General features: G+C 38.4%; 1 protein-coding gene across 13 annotated transcripts in view; it reads right to left on the reverse strand.

Moving 5' to 3' along the window:
* sgip1a (SH3GL interacting endocytic adaptor 1a) overlaps positions 1 to 18808 on the reverse strand; it is a 98673-nt gene that overhangs the window by 10620 nt on the left and 69245 nt on the right. For 8 of the 13 annotated variants that reach the window (XM_038291674.1, XM_038291671.1, XM_038291680.1 and 5 more), the window contains 7 exons: positions 17337 to 17411; positions 16240 to 17028; positions 13031 to 13152; positions 12668 to 12821; positions 8602 to 8661; positions 1192 to 1251; positions 208 to 319 (listed from right to left, as the gene is read on the reverse strand). In XM_038291674.1, coding sequence (XP_038147602.1) covers positions 208 to 319; positions 1192 to 1251; positions 8602 to 8661; positions 12668 to 12821; positions 13031 to 13152; positions 16240 to 17028; positions 17337 to 17411 — 1372 coding nt within the window. The remainder of the gene's footprint in view (positions 1 to 207; positions 320 to 1191; positions 1252 to 8601; positions 8662 to 12667; positions 12822 to 13030; positions 13153 to 16239; positions 17029 to 17336; positions 17412 to 18808) is intronic. The other 5 variants (XM_038291681.1, XM_038291682.1, XM_038291676.1 and 2 more) reach the window with 4 other exon arrangements.

Consider the following 18808-nt stretch of genomic DNA (forward strand, 5'->3'; position numbering starts at 1 on the left):
TTCTTTACACTTGGAGATGTTGAAAACCAACAAAATCAAAACCTTGACTGGAAGTCTAAAATGCACCAACTATCTTAACCATCGATGCTACACAGGGGGCCAAAAGGTGACATATTATTCAAAACATCTTGATATCATTTACATTAGTTTCTTTCACATAAAAATTCACAAAAATTTTTTAAAAATTGCGTATGCATGAATACATACTTGCTGGGGTCAGCTCCTTTAAACAAGGCATTGACTGTTTCTGTGAAAGCAGCAGCAACAGGAAGTGTGTCCTGGGCTCCCATGGTGAGAGGACTCGGTCCTCGGGAGCAGCCTAAAATCAGGACAAAGCAACACACAGAGTTAATCTTATATGGTGCATAATGAACATACAGTACAATCTAATCAATTTAAACATATACTGAACATTAAATGGTGATTTTTCATAATTTTTTTTCTTCAGACAGATATGCAACTAAACATTTCCAGGCCAGGAATTTACACTCTTCCTATCCAAAAGTGCAAGAGTGAAATGAAGACAAAACGAGTACAGGCGGTGAAATGACATGACATGAAAGATCACACAAATATATAATGAAGAGAAATACAAGTGTTAGTAAGGAAGAACGGCAAAGAACACACAGATACGACACATTTCTCTCTGCTTTTTGACTGAGAAATATCACCTTCACAAGTACATTTTTATTCATTTGCGTAGCTCATAATAGAGTGAAGTTTCCCCCCCACTAAATAAGCATTGCTAGGTGCAAAAGATGAGAGCAAGGCAGACTGAGAGAAAGAGAGATATTTGCATGCTTATTCCAGATGTTTTTAGCTGAAGTAGTTCGAAAAGATCCTAAAAAAATAACATCTAGAAGACCACCGAGGGAACAGGTCATGACAAATAGATTAATAAAGTGCACAAAGAAAGATGAATCTTCAAGGAATAACAGGTCAGCGAAGATGAAATGAGACCGAACAATATTAATAGAGAAAAAAAAGAGATAATATCGAAAGAGATAGTTCAGTACACAGGAGTAATGCTCAGCCACATATTTAAATGATGAGGGTTAGAAGATGGAGGGATTTCTAAAGGGTGGAGGTTTAGGAAAAGGGCAGGGCAGAGGAAGGGCCAAGCTTGCACAAATGAGTCTCAGAAGAGTGTTTTTATGTCGGTGCACGCTTCCCTGGTATCGAGCAACTTACCTTCAAAGGTTAAATAAAACTTCCCTCTGTCAAACCAAACAAGGGATGGCTGGTCATTCTCTGTGTGGGGTGGAGGAGGAAGGGCCAGTGAAGGGAAGGAGGTAGAGGGGATGAGAAGGTGGGAGGTGGGTGAGGAGGGGGAGAGAAGGACAGAAGCATGAGTCTCACATGGAAAGTCTATCACACGTCACGGTGAAGTGAAACGTGGGAGGTGAGGGCCGGGTGAGAGGAGAAACAAAGCGCTGAGACACCGCCAGGGCGGAACACGTGACAAGATGGGAGAGACGCCATGTTTTCCAACACAGGTGAATGAGACTCAGGTAGAGCTGGGGACCAGCCAGCTGCTGCTGGGACTTGGTGGGGATACATTTAAATATTGAGTTGAGCTAAACAGGAGAGGAAATCTCAAATGATCAAATACAGAGATAACTTTAATCTGTTGTATTATGACTGCTAGTCTATGACCATGTTCTTTTGTGCAACCATGATCTGTTGGGGTGTTAACTCCACTAGACCTCTTAGGATGGTAGAGTCAGTATGACATCAAGATGTTAGCAGTCAATCCTTCATGTCCTGAGTTGAGAAGTGGGACCTCCATGGATCACCTTTGCTTTCTTAGCAGATCACAGATATTTTTCTGAACTGATTTCTAAACCAATGCAATGGCAGTGTGTGTAAGGGGCTTCTACTGTATGAAAGGAACAACGCCAACATAGACAGCACAGGAAATGACTAAAATGTCATATTTACTCTGTCAGATTCACTTATTTTTCCTATAGGAACTTATACCATAGGATCACCAGGTCTGCCTCTGCCTGAGGTCTCTCTTGAAAAGGAGATTTTTAATCTCAAAGGGAATTTAAGGGTTAAAAAAAATCTTGCACATCCCCCAACAATTTGTGTTACAGTTTGGATTCACACATGCCCTTATAGGTGGATCAGGTGGTTCTGGGGTCAGCATGGGCATACTCGGTATCTTACGACTATTCACTCATTCATAGGAAGCTAACATGTATTTTATTCAGATGCCTTTCTATCAGAAACAACACTAAGCTCTTCAGTGGTACCAGCAATACTAACTCAGCTGTTGAGAACCAGCTTTCACTTCTGAATGCACCCCTATATAAACATAACCAACAATGCAAAAACTTCACAGAAGCTACAATTTTATAGATGGGTGGACCCAGTAGTCACAATGAGGCCCCAATATCCCCAGCTATCATTATGAGGTATGTGTGACTCATGTCATTAATGGTCATAGTCTTTAGCGTTTTATACACCTTTCTTATGCAAATCTATGTTTAGACTTTCATAAAGATTACCTTCTTCACATTATAAAACAGAATTGATGGATGCAATAGATGAATGATGCTTTAGATGGCAGTATTGGCAGCTAATTGGTACAAGTGGAGAACAGGATCCCACATTTTAGGTGCTTTGCCTTAAAAGTCCATCAGACAGCTACAGCTGGCCTAAAATGCTGCTGCCCGTGTTCTCACTAGAACTAAGAAAGTAGAGCGCATCAGCCCCGTCCTTCCACTGGCTCATTGCAGCTCAGAGAATAGACTATAAAATCCTTCTCTTAGTCTATAAATCACTGAATGGATCAGCACCTCAATATATAACATATTTGTCATCAGTGTAACCAATGTGCAGCTATATTATAGTTTTTTATTTATTGACTGTGCAATATCCTGTGCAATATGCTGAATGTGCAATATTTCTCCACCTGTATCTACAGGTGCTGGTCATAAAATTAGAATATCATGAAAAAGTAGATTGATTTCAGTAATTCCATTTAAAAAGTGAAACTTGTATATTATATTCATACATTACATACAAACTCATATATTTCAGATGTTTATTTTGTTTAATTTTGATGATTACAAATGACAACAAATGAAAATCTCAAATTCATCATATCAGAAAATTAGAATATTGTGAAAAGGTTCAAAATTGATGGCCCCTGGTGCCACACTCTAATCAGCTAATTAACTCAAACCACCTGCAAAAGCCTTTAAATGGTCTTTCAGTCTAGTTCTATAGGCTACACAATCATGGGGAAGACTGCTGACTTGACAGTTGTCCAAAAGACGACCATCGACACCTTGCACAAGGAGGGCAAGACACAAAAGGTCATCGCTAAAGAGGCTGGCTGTTCACAGAGCTCAGTGTCCAAGCACATTAATAGAGAGGCGAAGGGAAGGAAAAGATGTGGTCGAAAAAAGTGTACAAGCAATAGAGATAACCGCACCCTGGAGAGGATTGTGAAACAAAACCCCTTCAAAAATGTGGGGGAGATTCACAAAGAGTGGACTGCAGCTGGAGTGAGTGCTTCAAGAACCACCACACACAGACGTATGAAAGACATGGGTTTCTGCTGTCGCATTCCTTGTGTCAAGCCACTCTTGAACCACAGACAGCGTCAGAAGCGTCTAAAGAGAAACAGGACTGGACTGCTGGTGAGTGGTCCAAAGTCATGTTCTCTGATGAAAGTAAATTTTGCATTTCCTTTGGAAATCAAGGTCCCAGAGTCTGGAGGAAAAGAAGAGAGGCACTTCATCCACGTTGCTTGAAGTCCAGTGTAAAGTTTCCACAGTCAGTGATGGTTTGGGGTGCCATGTCATCTGCTGGTGTTGGTCCATTGTGTTTTCTGAGGTCCAGGGTCAACGCAGCCACATACCAGGAAGTTTTAGAGCACTTCATGCTTCCTGCAGCTGACCAACTTTTTGGAGATGCAGATTTCATTTTCCAACAGGACTTGGCACCTGCACACAGTGCCAAAGCTACCAGTACCTGGTTGAAGGACCATGGTATCCCTGTTCTTAATTGGCCAGCAAACTCTCCTGACCTTAACCCCATAGAAAATCTATGGGGTATTGTGAAGAAGAAGATGCAATACACCAGACCCAACAATTCAGAAGAGCTAAAAGCCACTATTAGAGCAACCTGGGCTATCATAACACCTGAGCAGTGCCACAGACTGATCGACTCCATGCCACGCCGCATTGCTGCAGTAATACAGGCCAAAGGAGGCCCAACTAAATACTGAGTGCTGTACATGCTCATACTTTTCATGTTCATACTTTTCAGTTGGCCAACATTTCTATAAATCCTTTGTTTTTATTGGTCTTCAGTAATATTCTAATTTTCTGATATGATGAATTTGAGATTTTCATTTGTTGTCATTTGTAATCATCAAAATTAAACAAAATAAACATCTGAAATATATGAGTTTGTATGTAATGTATGAATATAATATACAAGTTTCACTTTTTAAATGGAATTACTGAAATCAATCTACTTTTTCATGATATTCTAATTTTATGACCAGCACCTGTAAGCCATCCGGATTGTACATATTTTTATTTCTTATTTTTATTTTGTTTTTCATTGTGTGCGATACAGGTACACTTGCACCTTAATCCTATTTATCTTGATATACTGTATATACCTGGATATAGGGTGTATATATATTGCTTATTCTTAATGCACCTTTTTCCTCCATGTTTGCACCTTCTGTAACTTCTATGCCAATATGTGACAAGTGAATTTCTACGCTGTGAGATCAATAAAGCTCATCTAATTTAATCTAACCTCCCAGACCACTCAGATCCTCTAGTTCCTGCCTACTCTGTTCACCCAGAACTAGAACAAAACATGGAGAAGCAGCATTTAGTTCCTATGCTCCACTGGTCTGGAACAAACTCCCAGTGGGGAGTGTTGGTCTAGTGATTAGAGTAGTGCGCTTGTGCTTGTTCCCCACAGCGTGCACTCTGGCTCCCTGAGCAAGACCCTTCACCCAACACTGCTCCCCGTGCACTGCACAGTGGCAGCCCACGGCTCTCAAGGGGATGGGTTAAATGCAGGAAGTGAATTTCTCCGTTGTGAGATCCATTAAGTTCAATATATATCTAAAAGACTGTAAAAGTGCTGAAGGTCTGAGTTCTTTTATATAAAAGTTGAAAACCCTTTTGTTCAAAGCTGCTTTTGACTTTTGAAATTAAACTGTTAACTTAGTTTACTTTGTGGTCCAACTGTTTTATTTGTTTAACTACCTGATTTTACCATGTTTTTATCTTTATTTTATTCTGCTTTTATTTTGCTTAATTCATGTAAAGCAGTTTGAATCGTCTTTGTACTGAATTGTGCTATATAAATAATCGTGCCTTGAACATGCTTGAAAGAAAACAGACATCTGAAGGACCCCAAGACAAGGCTATGTTTGAACAGACATGTTCACAGAGAAAATCAGCCATGACCTCATAAAGTACTGATAAACTACAGTCACAAAAGTTTTTCTAAGACCACTACTTTGAGAACAGATCAGGGTAGAAAATATTCTTTAAAAAACACTTTGTTTCTTTAATATGTAGTGAGAGAATGTGTAGTTGTTAGTGGAGAAAAACCTTAATTAAATTGCAATCATATAGGCAAACTGGAACGAAACGGTTGTGTGTGGGGAGCCAAAACATGACCTGGAACTTCAAACCACCAAACCACACTGTTTTCTTTTAAAACTCTGGATTGTTTGACAGTTTCAGGTGGCCAAAGATAAGAGCAATAGAAATATCAGAATAGGAGAAGACAAAATTATGGTGCAACTAGGATGGTTCTTTGTGCCGGTAAGACATCAGCAAGAAAAGCTAAATGCACAATTATTCTTTAATCCTGTCAGGTTATGTGTTTGAGCAAAATGTTGGTTCCTGCATATCCTACATTTGTTGTAGAGTAATAAGCAAATCGCTGCTGTTGGAGGAGTAAACCGACCAAGACTTTAGAGAAATGGAACAAAAGAAGCATAATGTGTTATGTGGCAAAACCAATATAAGGCCTCTTGATGTTTTTGCAGGGATAAAAGGTTTCTATGGCTGGGAAGCGCACGAGAGACAGATGTGAAAGGTGAAAGTTCCAGATCAAGGTGCATCAATGAGGCCAGGTACGCTTAAAACTTGTTCACCAGTTATAGGGAGGCGAAGGCATGAATACCAAACAGCTGCCTGTCCAATTCAACCCGACTCTTATGCAAGACTTCAAAACAGGCTCCGACAATGTGTGTGTGTTTGATCTCAAGGACCCAATCATGAGGGCCCTTCAGACTAGTCCACACAGAAAATCAGCAGACAAAACATTTTGTGTTGAATACAGAAAGCAAAAGTATCTAGGACGGACTTTGCTGCACAAGAAAGGAATCTTGTGAAAGAGATAGGTGGCTGCCATGGTGACAAAGCAAGGCAGTCAGTGGTGCACAGTCATAAGACAGAGAGAAAGGTCTCACAAGCAGACAGATGAACGAAGCAACATAAAGTTGTTTCAAAGTATCAACAGTTTAACTGTAGGTTTCATTATTAGTTGCATTTCTTGACCGGAGGGAGAGATAAACGGGGTGAAAAAGAAGTCTGTGTTCTTAGATGAGATAAAGACTAAATTTCTTTGAATGTGTGGGAAGGTATGAGCTGGCAACTGCAAAACAATGAGAAATGATTTCACCAAACAGTTAGAGGAATGACAGCTGAATGTGTGGAATGTCTTTACATTACAATAACAAAAAAACAGATGTAAATGAGGAAAAAAGGTATTTCAACAATGGCAGAAATGGCCTTATTTGGACTATCTGGTGTGTGCATTTGCCCTAAAAAGCTTTATAGAATATTTTAAGCTGAAATATTTTTGAAACAACTGCTTAGTTTATTGTTAAAATACCTTCATTTTTCACCTACATTGCACAAAGGGGCAACAATAACACTCAGGACTGGCCTTAATGGTTCTCAACCAGGTCAGTTTTAGCCAGAAATCATCAAACGGATTACAAACTCACAAAAAAACACTTCCATCCTACACCTTATAAAATGCCATTAAGTCAATATAAAAAAATACCTTCAAAAGCACAAAATAATATTTAGAAGGCAAAGAAAAGTTTACATACATTCACTGTGTGCATGTAGATCTGAAATATTGGGCTTTAAAGTAAACATCCACGATTTTTTACAATGGAGTGATCAAACGACAATCAGCTGGGAGGAAATAAATGCAAAATACAATCAGAGTTAAAATTATAAATATGGAGTCCAATAATGTGTGCCTTGCTATATTGCAGCTCAACCCCATACTTTCTATAATTATAGGCAAGCTTTAGTAAAACACTGGATAATTTTATCTTTGTTGAGGTCAACAGTAAGAACTTATCTTGGCTAGGAGAGGAAGTCTGGACAGCTGTGCTGAATCCGGACAGCCCTCAGCCCTCCAGATGCCATTACATGACCTAAACTCACATGGATGGTGTGTGTCCAATATGGGGCTACAGCCATATGGAAAAGAATTAATTCAGATTGAGCTATTGTCATTAGTGTTTGATCTCTTATCCTGTCAGAAATGAGTTTGTTAAAATAGGTTGGTTTCCTAATAAGAATCAGGTCTACTCTGTAAACATGATCACACATTATTAGTAGGATTGGTAATCAGTTATTGAAGAATCAAACTTCACCTGTTGTATTCATTCCATTAGATGAACATTAAAGATCATTATCAAAGGAAACTAGAATGTAAAGTTAATAAGAAGTTGTAGAATATAAAAGTAGTACTTTCTTTATTTCATCCAATTAGCTGAATGAGCCCATAAATCTAGTAGGAAACCTTCCCATGATTTGATGTTTCCTCTACCATGCTTGACAGTTGAGTGAGTCCTCTTTTCTTTTAGGAGGCCTCATATTGAAGATGTTCTGATCAACATGGATAATTAAGTGAGGGTTCAGAAAATCAGGCTTTTGGAATGGCCAACAACCTCAAACTTAGTGAAAGCTAAATCTATTCCACTGAGTGTTAAACAAATCTACCAAGAAGCTGGTTAAGTAATACAAAAAAAAATTAAAATGCATTTAATGTGGAACTTGCAAAGATATTTATATTACTATATAAGCTGGTATGCATAATTTAAAATCTGTGCGGTTCAGATGAAATCAGAAACAAATGTTTTAAAAATCTTTTTTCTTCTAATCTATTCAAATTGAATGTTATATAATTAATGCATCCTAAAGGAAGAACCTTGATGGGCATCTTTTAAGAAGCAAGATTTAAAGAAAACCTATAACATATAAACTTTTCTGCATTACTTTAAACTAATTCGAGTTGGACAGAAATCAACTGCAGTGTTTATAAATATGAAATACATGCAAACAGTGATCCAGAAGTAAGGTTTTCTTTGTCTTTTATGTCACATTGGTTTATTTCCCTCTTAAAAGGTCAGAACACAGTTTTTTGTTTGGTTCTGAAAAGCAGCATCATCTTTTGTCAGGTAGGATTTCATTAAGGTGAATAAATATTAATGAAAAGGTGATTCATTTCATATCAACCTAATTGGCATTTTACGTGTCCCTGCACCGCCCCAGTTGCTCCTTTAGACGCAAACTTTACCTGCAAATGAATCAAAGTGTCTCTCAAAGGTGGGCAGTTTGTCTACATAAGCATCATCTTCTGACAAGCCAAAGAGGAAACAAAGGGAAAACAGCAAAACAAACAAACAAACAAAATTAAACCAAAAGTAGTAAAATAAGCATACAATCAAGCATTTAAATAAAAAAGGCAAAAATGAAATAAAAAGCAGCAGAAAATGTCACTGTTAAAAGCAGAGGAACGACTACTATTAAATAGAGCTTGGATTTGTATCTTTTTAGATAAATAGCAATAATTAAATGTGTGTAAATTATGGGAAGATTGGAAATTACCTGTTAATCTCTATTATTGTTGCAATTCATTAGTGTGTGATTCAGTGAAGTTGTTTAGCTAGAGTCATAGTAAAACAAAAACACAAAACCCCAGTCTGCCTCGGCAGATGGTCGCTCACACTGAGCCTAGTTCTGCTGGAGGTTTCTTCCTGTTAAAAGTGAGTTTTTCCTCTCCACTGTTGCTACAAACATGCTTAGTGTGAGGGATTGTATTTGAGTCAATGAGTCAATGCAATCAACTGGTTTTCCTTAGATAGAAAACTTTCAATCAATTTGACTGTATGATCTGGTTGAGCTGTAAAGTGCCTTGAGATGACTTATGTTGTGAATTGGCGCTATATAAATAAACTGAACTGAATTGAAAACTAGCTATTATGGCCTCATAAAATGATCTAATTATAACCTCCAAAAAATCCCATAAAGAGACATTGATTCCTCTTTGTAATTACTTGGTGAAAACAAACTTTGTGGATTAAACTCATGCCATACTGCAGTCACAAACCCACATGAATTCATACACCGATATGCAGATCAGATGGTAGCTTTGGGCCTTGTTGCAGGAGGAAGTTAGAACCAAACCTACAACTTTCCAAATGATCCTCAATCTGAAGAGGAACAGCTGTGTGTGAAAAACTGAGTTACTTCCAGACAGATTGAAGAGGAAAAAGTAGCAGTCTGTTTCTGCTAATAAAATACGCATCAGCATGTGTGACCTACAGTAAACATCAGGTTTTAATATTTTGTTTAACTATACAGGTGTTTGTTATGAATAACACCGATGATAAAGAACATAAATAATGACCCTAGAGATGCAAGAGTAAGTAGACTAACATTAATCTGGTTATAAACCAATATTTGTCTAATGTAAAGCCAACCTGCAAGTTCAAACGCTTAGAGAAATCACAAAACGTCCAAAACCTCCATCAAATATTCAGCCCGGCCTTAGTTGACATGCTAAATGCTGAAGCTAATAACTAATTGCTTTGATCATTAAAAAATTAGGAATTTCCAGCTAAATCTGTTTAATATGGAGGATAGAACTAAAATACTTTGCTGTAACACACAGCAGTTACAGAGAAAGTCAAACAGGTCATATCATCATAAACACCTCATATCAACTGTAAAGGAAGCAGATGAATGTTTGGGCTGGTTTTGCAGCCACTGAACCAGGGCACATCTGCAATCCAGTCTCAACTATAAACTATTCAAAAGCATTTAATTATTAAAGAGACAAATGCGAGACCATGTATCCGACAGCTAGCATTTGGACCTAACTAGGTGATGAAACAGAAAAACAATCTGATACGGCAGAAAATGAAGAACAGAATGGCTGACAAGGAAAATCAAGGGTTACGAGGGCTCAATACGTCAATAGTGGGATGTTAAGAAGAAAGAAATGTAAACCTCAATAAATTGACACAATTTGGTGAAGAGCCGTGAGCAACGGCGATGAAAGATCGATGAAAGAAAACATTGTCAGTGTATTGGGTGTACTTAATTTTTAACACACAGCTTTTCCACTTTGGTTTAACCCTTATTTCATGAGTTATTATATAGTAGAATGTATGATGTGCTGATTCACACTTAGGGTGCATAATATATGAAATTATTTTAAAGCCTGTTAAATATCCGATCCTATATTTTCCTAATTATGATTTCTAAAACACTGTATTTCAAAGGCTGGGTACTTTCTTCTAGAAACAGGTCCTTGAGAAAAAAAATCCCCCTGCACTCTGCGTTTTTAAAAGCTCCATGGTGTTTATAATTTTTTCATCCAATGACTTAGCCATGTTAAAGCCCACTGAGATTAGATTTTATCTACTCCTAACTCTGCACTGCGGGCTCCTCTACGTGTTAGATCAGGGAATATAAGGTGTTTGGCTGCTAACTCGAGAATGTATATGAGTGAAAACCAACACCCTGCTTCGTAATCTCATGTACCACTCATGTTCTGCAAGTTTGCAAACATAAACAATAATCAACCCAAATGCTGGTGAAGATTCTCAGTCTTCCAGGTCATAGTCATTCAAAAAAAAAGGGAATGAAAAACAATCCACTGGACTTTGTTTCCAAGTTTGAAAACGTTTCGCTTCCCATCCAAGAAGCTTTTTTTTAAAAAAACAATTAAAAATGTCAGGAATAGCGTTGAGTTCAAGGCTTTATACAGTAGCTCAACAAAGCCTTTTTTGTGTTTTTAAAACATGTAAATTGAAACGGAAGAAGGGGTCCACCACTTTGGAATGGGGGTCGTTTGGCTTCTTTTGTTAGCCTGCAATGCCCCATACCCGGCTAACGCCCGGCATACACTGCGATTTTTTTCAATCGTTGCACGCAGCTCCAGCTCACAGCTTATATTCGGCTCGACGCTCTGATGCGATCTACCTGCTCACACTGTATGTCTAAAAACCACGTCGGACTCAGCTCCGCAGTGAGATGGAGCTACACAGACTCGTCTATCCGGAAGCCAAACAAATAGAGAGGGGAATATTCAGCTCATTAGAGTGTAATTTGTGCAATTTTGTCCTGAAAGCCTTTTTTTTGTTATCTATTGACTGTGCAATATTTTGTGCAATATACTGACTGTGCAATATATGTCAATATAATAGTCATACCACTACCTCACCAGTGTTCCTTACCTACTACACTTTAATGTAAAAGTCACTCCACCTGTATATAAGCCATCCTGATTGTACATATGTCACCTCAAATCTCTGTGTTACTCCCTTGTATTTTTTTGTTCTCTTTTATTTTTTTTTATTTTCTTATTTTTATTTTTTTATTTATTTATATTCCTAATGCACCTTTTTCCTCCTGGTTTGCACCTTCTTTAATTACTATGCTAATGCTGTATGTGACCAGTGAATTTCTCCGCTGTGAGATCAATAAAGCTCATCTAATCTAATCTAATCTAAAAAGAAAAGGTGACATGTTTGGAAAAAAGACATGGCTGAGCAAAAGTGGCTACTACGGTCTGTCAATTCTACAGAAAGAATTCCATTTCACTCATTGCATCCCTGCCATGCTGCTGGGTTTACATCTGAGAGGAAGAAAAAAAGAAAATCCTTGTCTGTGGATGCCCACTGAGCGATTAGCCCACAACGGTAGGGAGAAAATCAGAAAACCAAACAGGTTTGATTTTCACCCAACCTCACGATTCCTGATCGGGAGGTGGTCATGAGATGCTTATCGCCCCCCCTTACCCCCTGTACACTAAACGATGAACGACTCAAGAGCAGGCTGAAAGTCGGCAATTCGCAAGACTGGAAAATTGCCCCAAAAATCACAAAAGTGTACGCCCGGCTTAAGTGTCTGAAAGGGGGGGTAATCAGCCAGGCCAACAATACCCCTTAACGACCCCCCCCCTTTCAGACACTTAGACGGGTATGGGACACTGTAGGCTCATAAAAGAAGCCACGCAACCCCAAAGTGGTTGACCTTTCGCCCACTTCACTTTGCATGTTTTAAAAAACAAAAGCAAGTCCAGTGGATTATTTTTTATTTTCTTATTTTTGGAATTAGCCAAAATCACACCAGATGATTCTCAGTAAAGCATTTCTACTATGAAAATGTCACTTTTTTTCACTTTAACTTAAACACAAAAAAGAAAGAAAGGGGCAAATAACTCAAGCAACAAATAAATGAGAAAAAGCAGGGGTTGAGTTCAAAAATAAATAAAAAGTTTAATATTACAAAAGTACAGCTGAGAGCTAGTTGTTTTTAGCAGAACCTTCAAGCTGCAGAGCTTGTTCACACACCTGACACAGAAACACACAACTCCTTGCTGACAGTTGGTGTGGTGGCGGCACTCAGGGAGTTGGTGGAGGAGATTGAGGAGGTGCTCTCGGCTCGCGCCAACGGGGCAATGGGAGGGGGACTTGCTGAGTGGATTGGTGGGCTGAATGGCCGACTCTAAAAATATCCACAGGAAAAAACAAAGGAGAAAAATCAGCTTTTTGTTGAAAACTTTTATGGGGTTCTGCTTAAATCAAAATATAAAAACATGTTTCGCTTCTAATATTTCAAATCCAATGGATTCTTATTTACAACAGAAACCAATTAATTAAACTACTTCTAACTTGGTTAATAACTGGTTATAAAAAAGAAAACTTAGATCTTACCACATCTCCAACAGAAGGTTTTCCAGGAGGAAGCTTGGGTCGCGAAGGGGGGCGAGGCGGAGGTGGGGGTGGGGTTGGATTGATTGATGAGGGAGTGGAAGGTCTGACAGGTGAGGAGGAACCTGCATATGACATACACCAAGCAAAGGCCCAAAATTAGTTATGTAAAAAGATATAAACAATGACACTGATTTATATTTCTAATAAAGCTCATTAATTTAGATGAACTCCTGGATGGACAGCCTACTGCACATTTATTTGCAAACTTAGCAAAGAGACACTTAGTTACAAAATTGGAAAGTAACGGAATGTCACACTGATAAAAAAAAATAAAAAATCAAACCTTTAAACAGTGCTTCAGTCTTGGGCGATGAAATTATCACTATTGCAAACCAAATATTTATAAAATACTTAAATCTGAAATTATTTGGCAAACTAAATTCCTAAAGAACAAATACCATTAAATAAGCTAAACAGCATAAGAACTTAACTAGTCATTTATCAATTTAATATATGCAAATTTTTTTAACATAACAGAAAACAATCTGGAACTCTGAAAAACTAAAGATGGCCGACAACAATCGTTACTATTTAAGAAAGCAAAGAGGGTTGAAAGGGAAATAATGTATTTTTATCTAGAGCTCTTTAAGTCAAAAAGTTTTCATCTCAACCATAAAACAGCAGCGGATAGTTTCATTCTCCTATCTTCACAAACGGCAATTACTGGAGTCTGCTAAACTTTGCTCACTATATATGTGGAAAAGCTCCTCTTGTGCACTGATCATTATAGAGAAGTTATTAGATCATGTTGGCCAGTTTCTCTTCCAGAAGTACATTATCATCATATCTATGTTGGAGATTTAAATCCTTTAAAAAAATCTTTGGAGTGACAGAGAGAAGCGTGCACACGACAGAAACCATGATGCTGGATGATTTATAGCGATGGTTTGGAAGAGGTTGAACAATTTAATGATAGAAAGGTTCAAAATGTGACATCAGTGATTTAGTAACAGTTATATTTTTATCGTTGGGATGTTTCACTTCCAAAATACATGTGCACAAATTAAAGATAGTATTTTCCAAATCATTCCGTGTAATATTAATTCATTTTAGAAATATGTGGAAATGTATCTGTGAAAATACTTATTACTCCAACAAACAGATGTATTATGGTGGTGAAGATTCTCAGTCATCCAGGTCATAGTCATTTAAAATTGAAAAAGCTTCCTGGATGGGAAGCGAAACGTCTTCAGAGTTCGAAACAAAGTCCAGTGGATTATGCTGATGAAGATTCCCAGTCATCCAGGTCATAGTCATTCTGTAAAAGTTTAAAAAACATTCCGTAAAAGTTTTAAAAAAACAATCCACTGGACTTGGTTTCCAAGATTTGAAGACATTTCACTTCCCCTCCAGGAAGCTTTCTCATTTCAAATATGAATTAAGAAAACCAAGTCCAGTAGATTGCTTTTTAAACTTTTATGGAAGTCCAGTAAATTGCTTTTTTAACTTTTTTGAAACACTGTTAAATATCTGCTGTATGCACCTTGATGCTGTATCTCTCCGGTTCGTTTTCCTGAAAAGAGATCACTGTGCAACCAAATCCTTTCATTTGTTTAAAAAAGTGCAACATTGTTCTGGTCAACGCACTACAACAAAGTATTAGGGCCAGGCTAGAGATTTTTTTTTCTTTCGAGAATAAAGTCGTAACATTACGAGAATAAAGTCGTAACATTGCGAGAATAAAGTTGTAACATTGCGAGAATAAAGTCGTAACATTGCGAGAATAAAGTCGTAACATTGGGAGAATAAAGTCGTAACATTACGAGAACAAAGTTGTAACATTATGAGAATAAAGTTGTAACATTGGGAGAATAAAGTCGTAACATTGGGAGAATAAAGTCGTAACATTAGGAGAATAAAGTCGCAACATTGCGAGAATAAAGTCGTAACATTGCGAGAATAAAGTAGTAATATTATGAGAATAAAGTCGTAACATTATGAGAACAAAGTTGTAACATTATGAGAATAAAGTTGTAACATTGGGAGAATAAAGTCGTAACATTGGGAGAATAAAGTCGTAACATTAGGAGAATAAAGTCACAACATTGCGAGAATAAAGTCGTAACATTGCGAGAATAAAGTAGTAATATTATGAGAATAAAGTCGTAACATTATGAGAATAAAGTCGTAACATTATGAGAATAAAGTTGTAACATTGCGAGAATAAAGTCGTAACATTGCAAGAATAAAGTCGTAACATTGCAAGAATAAAGTCGTAACATTGCGAGAATAAAGTCATAATGTTGCGAGAATAAAGTCATTACGTTGCGAGAATAAAATTGTAACATTGCTAGAATAAAGTCGTACATTACGAGAATAAAGTCGTAACACTATTAGAATAAAGTCGTAACATTGCGAGAATAATCGTAACATTAAGAGAATAAAGAATTAATATTACAAGAATTAATATTACAAGAATTAATATGTATTTTATCACAACTCTTACAAGGAGCACCTTCTTCCCCAAAATGAGGAATGTCGAGTATCATGTGAAGTTATACTTTGGCATCGGTTTCAAAATAAGAAAATCTTTTAGCACATCAGCTTCTCGTAATATTACGACTTTATTCTCATACTGTTACGGCTTTATTCACCTAATTTTATGACTTTCTTCTCATAATAAATAAAAACAAATCTCTAGCCTGGCCCTAATACTCTGTCGTAACACACAGTCAGAACGCTGCTGTTTAAATTTTAAAAAACTTTTCTGGGCAAGTGAAATATTTTTATCCTTGCAGTAAAAGTCAGAGATGGTCTTTGAAACAAAAAAATGTATTTGTTTCTGATATAAAGGATAACACAAAGATCAAAGATGACTGCAATATTTCCAAGGCTAAATAGATGCTTTATAAAAAGCTGAAGTTGAAAAACTAATCATAACTCAGAAAAAACAAAGTAATCAGCAAAGATCTTGTGGCAAAAATCCTATTCTATATTCACTTGGGCTAAACCTCCCCCTGGAGACACCTGTTTTTCAAGTTTTATCACAAAGGTGCAACCATTCATCCTTTCAGGGTGAGCCTCCAGCGGAGCTGTCCTTTTAAAACACCAATATCTTGAATCGGTGTTTCTAAATGCATCACAACTTTTTTATTTCTACCTAACATACACTGTATTTTAGTTGACAGATAACTTCAGGAAGTACTCACCACTGTTTGTGCCACCTGCTCCAGTTGTGGGACCCGGTGATGACACTACTGCACGGTATGTTGGAGGAGGTGGAGGAGGTGGTGGTGTGCTCCGACTTCCCTGGCTGGCATCTTTGGGAGAGGTGGCTGCTTCTTCCCCTCTTTCCTCTTTGGGATGAGAGGCGTTTGTGTTCTTAGGCGGCTCCTCTTGAGGGAGAACAAGAGGTGGCGGGACTGAGCAAGCAGTGGGTTCCTCAGATGGTGGGGTCACCACAGCAGGGGTGCCCTGCTTCGGGGCTGGGACTGGTGGGACACCGACCGGTGAGCTGAGAAGAGGAGGGGAGGATGCTGGAGGTGATGTCTGCTCCTTTGATGCAGGAGAGGGTAAGCTGGCAACTGTGGGTGGATTTTTATCTTCTGGTGAAGAAGGGCTTGATCGGACAGGAGGAAGAACGGGCTCTTCTGATGGAGGCGGGGAGGTTGGAAGAGGAGGAGGGGAGTCTTCTTTTGGAGAAAGAGAGCTTGGCAGAGAGGTAAGCGATATAGGCAGGGGGGGAGCAGGGGATTCAGAGGAAGGTGGGGAGGCCGGTGGTGGAGGCGCTGGTTCTTCAGGTGGGGGTGGGGAGGAGGGCATCTGTGGTGCAGGTTCCTTTGGTGCAGGTGGTCCAGCAGGAGAATGTTCACTGAAGCAGACCCACTTTTCCTCTCCTGCTTCGCCAGCAGAGGGAGCATCCTCCGGTCCAAAGATGTTGTCCAGGTCTGCTATGGACGGCTTCCTGCTTGTGCTGCCGGCATCTGCTGCTGCTGCTTCTAAAACAGAAACCATATATCAAGAAATAATGCTGTTCTAATTTCCCTTTATTTTAAATAAATGATTTTTAATCAAAATTTCAATACATTTGATATAAGTGTTATTATTATATATTTCTTAATAATTCTGTAAAATCACTTCATATTAAATGTTTTAGTGCAAAAACGCTCCATTAATAAAATACTTGTTTGATTAATAAAATTAATCAAACAAGTAAGTAAGTCATTAATACATTTTTGGCAGTGAGTCATAGTAGGACTGAAGTTAGTTTTAATGGAAATTAGGATGAAAAAGAGGGAGTATTCACCTGCGATGTCTTCAGAGGGAGCTCCGGTTGTTGGGGGGGAGGTTGGAACATTCTTGGGTGGAAGTGGAGGAGGACCTGAACAAAAAAGTAGAACTCTTTAAAACTCTTACTGATGCAGCAATCCTGCAAAATCATAACAATGTCAATCTGTTGATATTTTGTGAAACAACCCAAAATAAGATTAAAAGCACAGTGATTTCCATGAAACTTTAAAGTGGAAATGAAATGAGATGTTTCTTACTGATATGAATAATTATTTTACAAATGTCAAAAGTTTTTTTAACGAAAAACCAAAAATATGTAGCAATGCTTTGTAATTATTTTTGGCAAGGGCGCCGCCATGTTGCAGTAGTCCAAGCGGTGAAGTTACAGGATTGGTTGATGATTCAGCTAGTCGTTAAATACTATCGGAAATACCTTACAACAGTTAAACACTTTTGGAATTTGGTATGATGGAAGACGAAGCTGAAAGGATACTAAAGCACATTAATCCCATTGCTTATGCTGTTGAGCCCATTTGTTGGATGACTTGAGACATAGTAAGGAGAGAAGAGGCAGCTAAAGAGCCTTGGGTTCTGACTCTCCTTGCTACCCGACAGAACATCGGTTGTAGAGATGATGTAAAGCAGCAGACTTTTGAGTCTGGTGATCTAGCGGCCCTTTGGACAGCCAGATGAAGCCTGAAGCTGCGCTGAATATTTTATTCAACCGTTGCATTTCTGAATTCTACCGAGTGGTGCGCGACTTTACACGTGTGAATAAAGTGAATGTGATTGGTCGTTTATCAAGGGGGCAGGATTGTTGTGACGGAAGGGTCGCAAGCAAGTTTTATTGTGGCCGGTGTCTCAGAAGCATCTTGGTTAGCAACTTAGTGCTAGTAGGTTCCCAACGGGAAATAACCCTGGCACCAATTAGCACTAAATTGGTGACTTAGAAACGACAATGTCAAGGAACGCTATGGACAGCGGAAACATGCAAGAGGAGGAGAGTTTTGTGTCGGAGGTCGTGGATGAATCTCCTCTGTCATTCATTTTTTATTTAGAGGAGGAAAGCGGGGACGAAGATGTTGTGGAAGAGGACGCCAGGGCGGCAGAAGCTTGGTTTGGTGTAGAAGGCTTCCAGCCGTACATGTTTGAGCCCTTGCCTCGCAACGCTGCCAGTTCCGTTAGCTCTACGCCTGCTGAAGACACAGACGTCCATCCCCGTGAACACTAGGATGTAACTCAATGGGAAAGGAAATTATTCTGATTTCAACCGTTGCGTATATTAGCTGCGACATATGAATCAAGATGCTATGACCGAAAAAATTTGATTGACAGATGACTGCTGATATATGATTGGCCGAATTTAGGTGTACAGGCTGACGTATAACTAACTGGCCTACATAAGATAAAAAAAAAAACCCCCACAGATTTTAAGGCGGATTTTTTTTAAAATAGAAATTTTCTAAATTCTGGGACAAGATTGTCTGA

The sequence above is a fragment of the Cyprinodon tularosa genome, unplaced genomic scaffold (assembly GCF_016077235.1).
Source record: "Cyprinodon tularosa strain WSP-4 unplaced genomic scaffold, ASM1607723v1 ctg30, whole genome shotgun sequence".
NCBI classification, from domain to species: domain Eukaryota; kingdom Metazoa; phylum Chordata; class Actinopteri; order Cyprinodontiformes; family Cyprinodontidae; genus Cyprinodon; species Cyprinodon tularosa.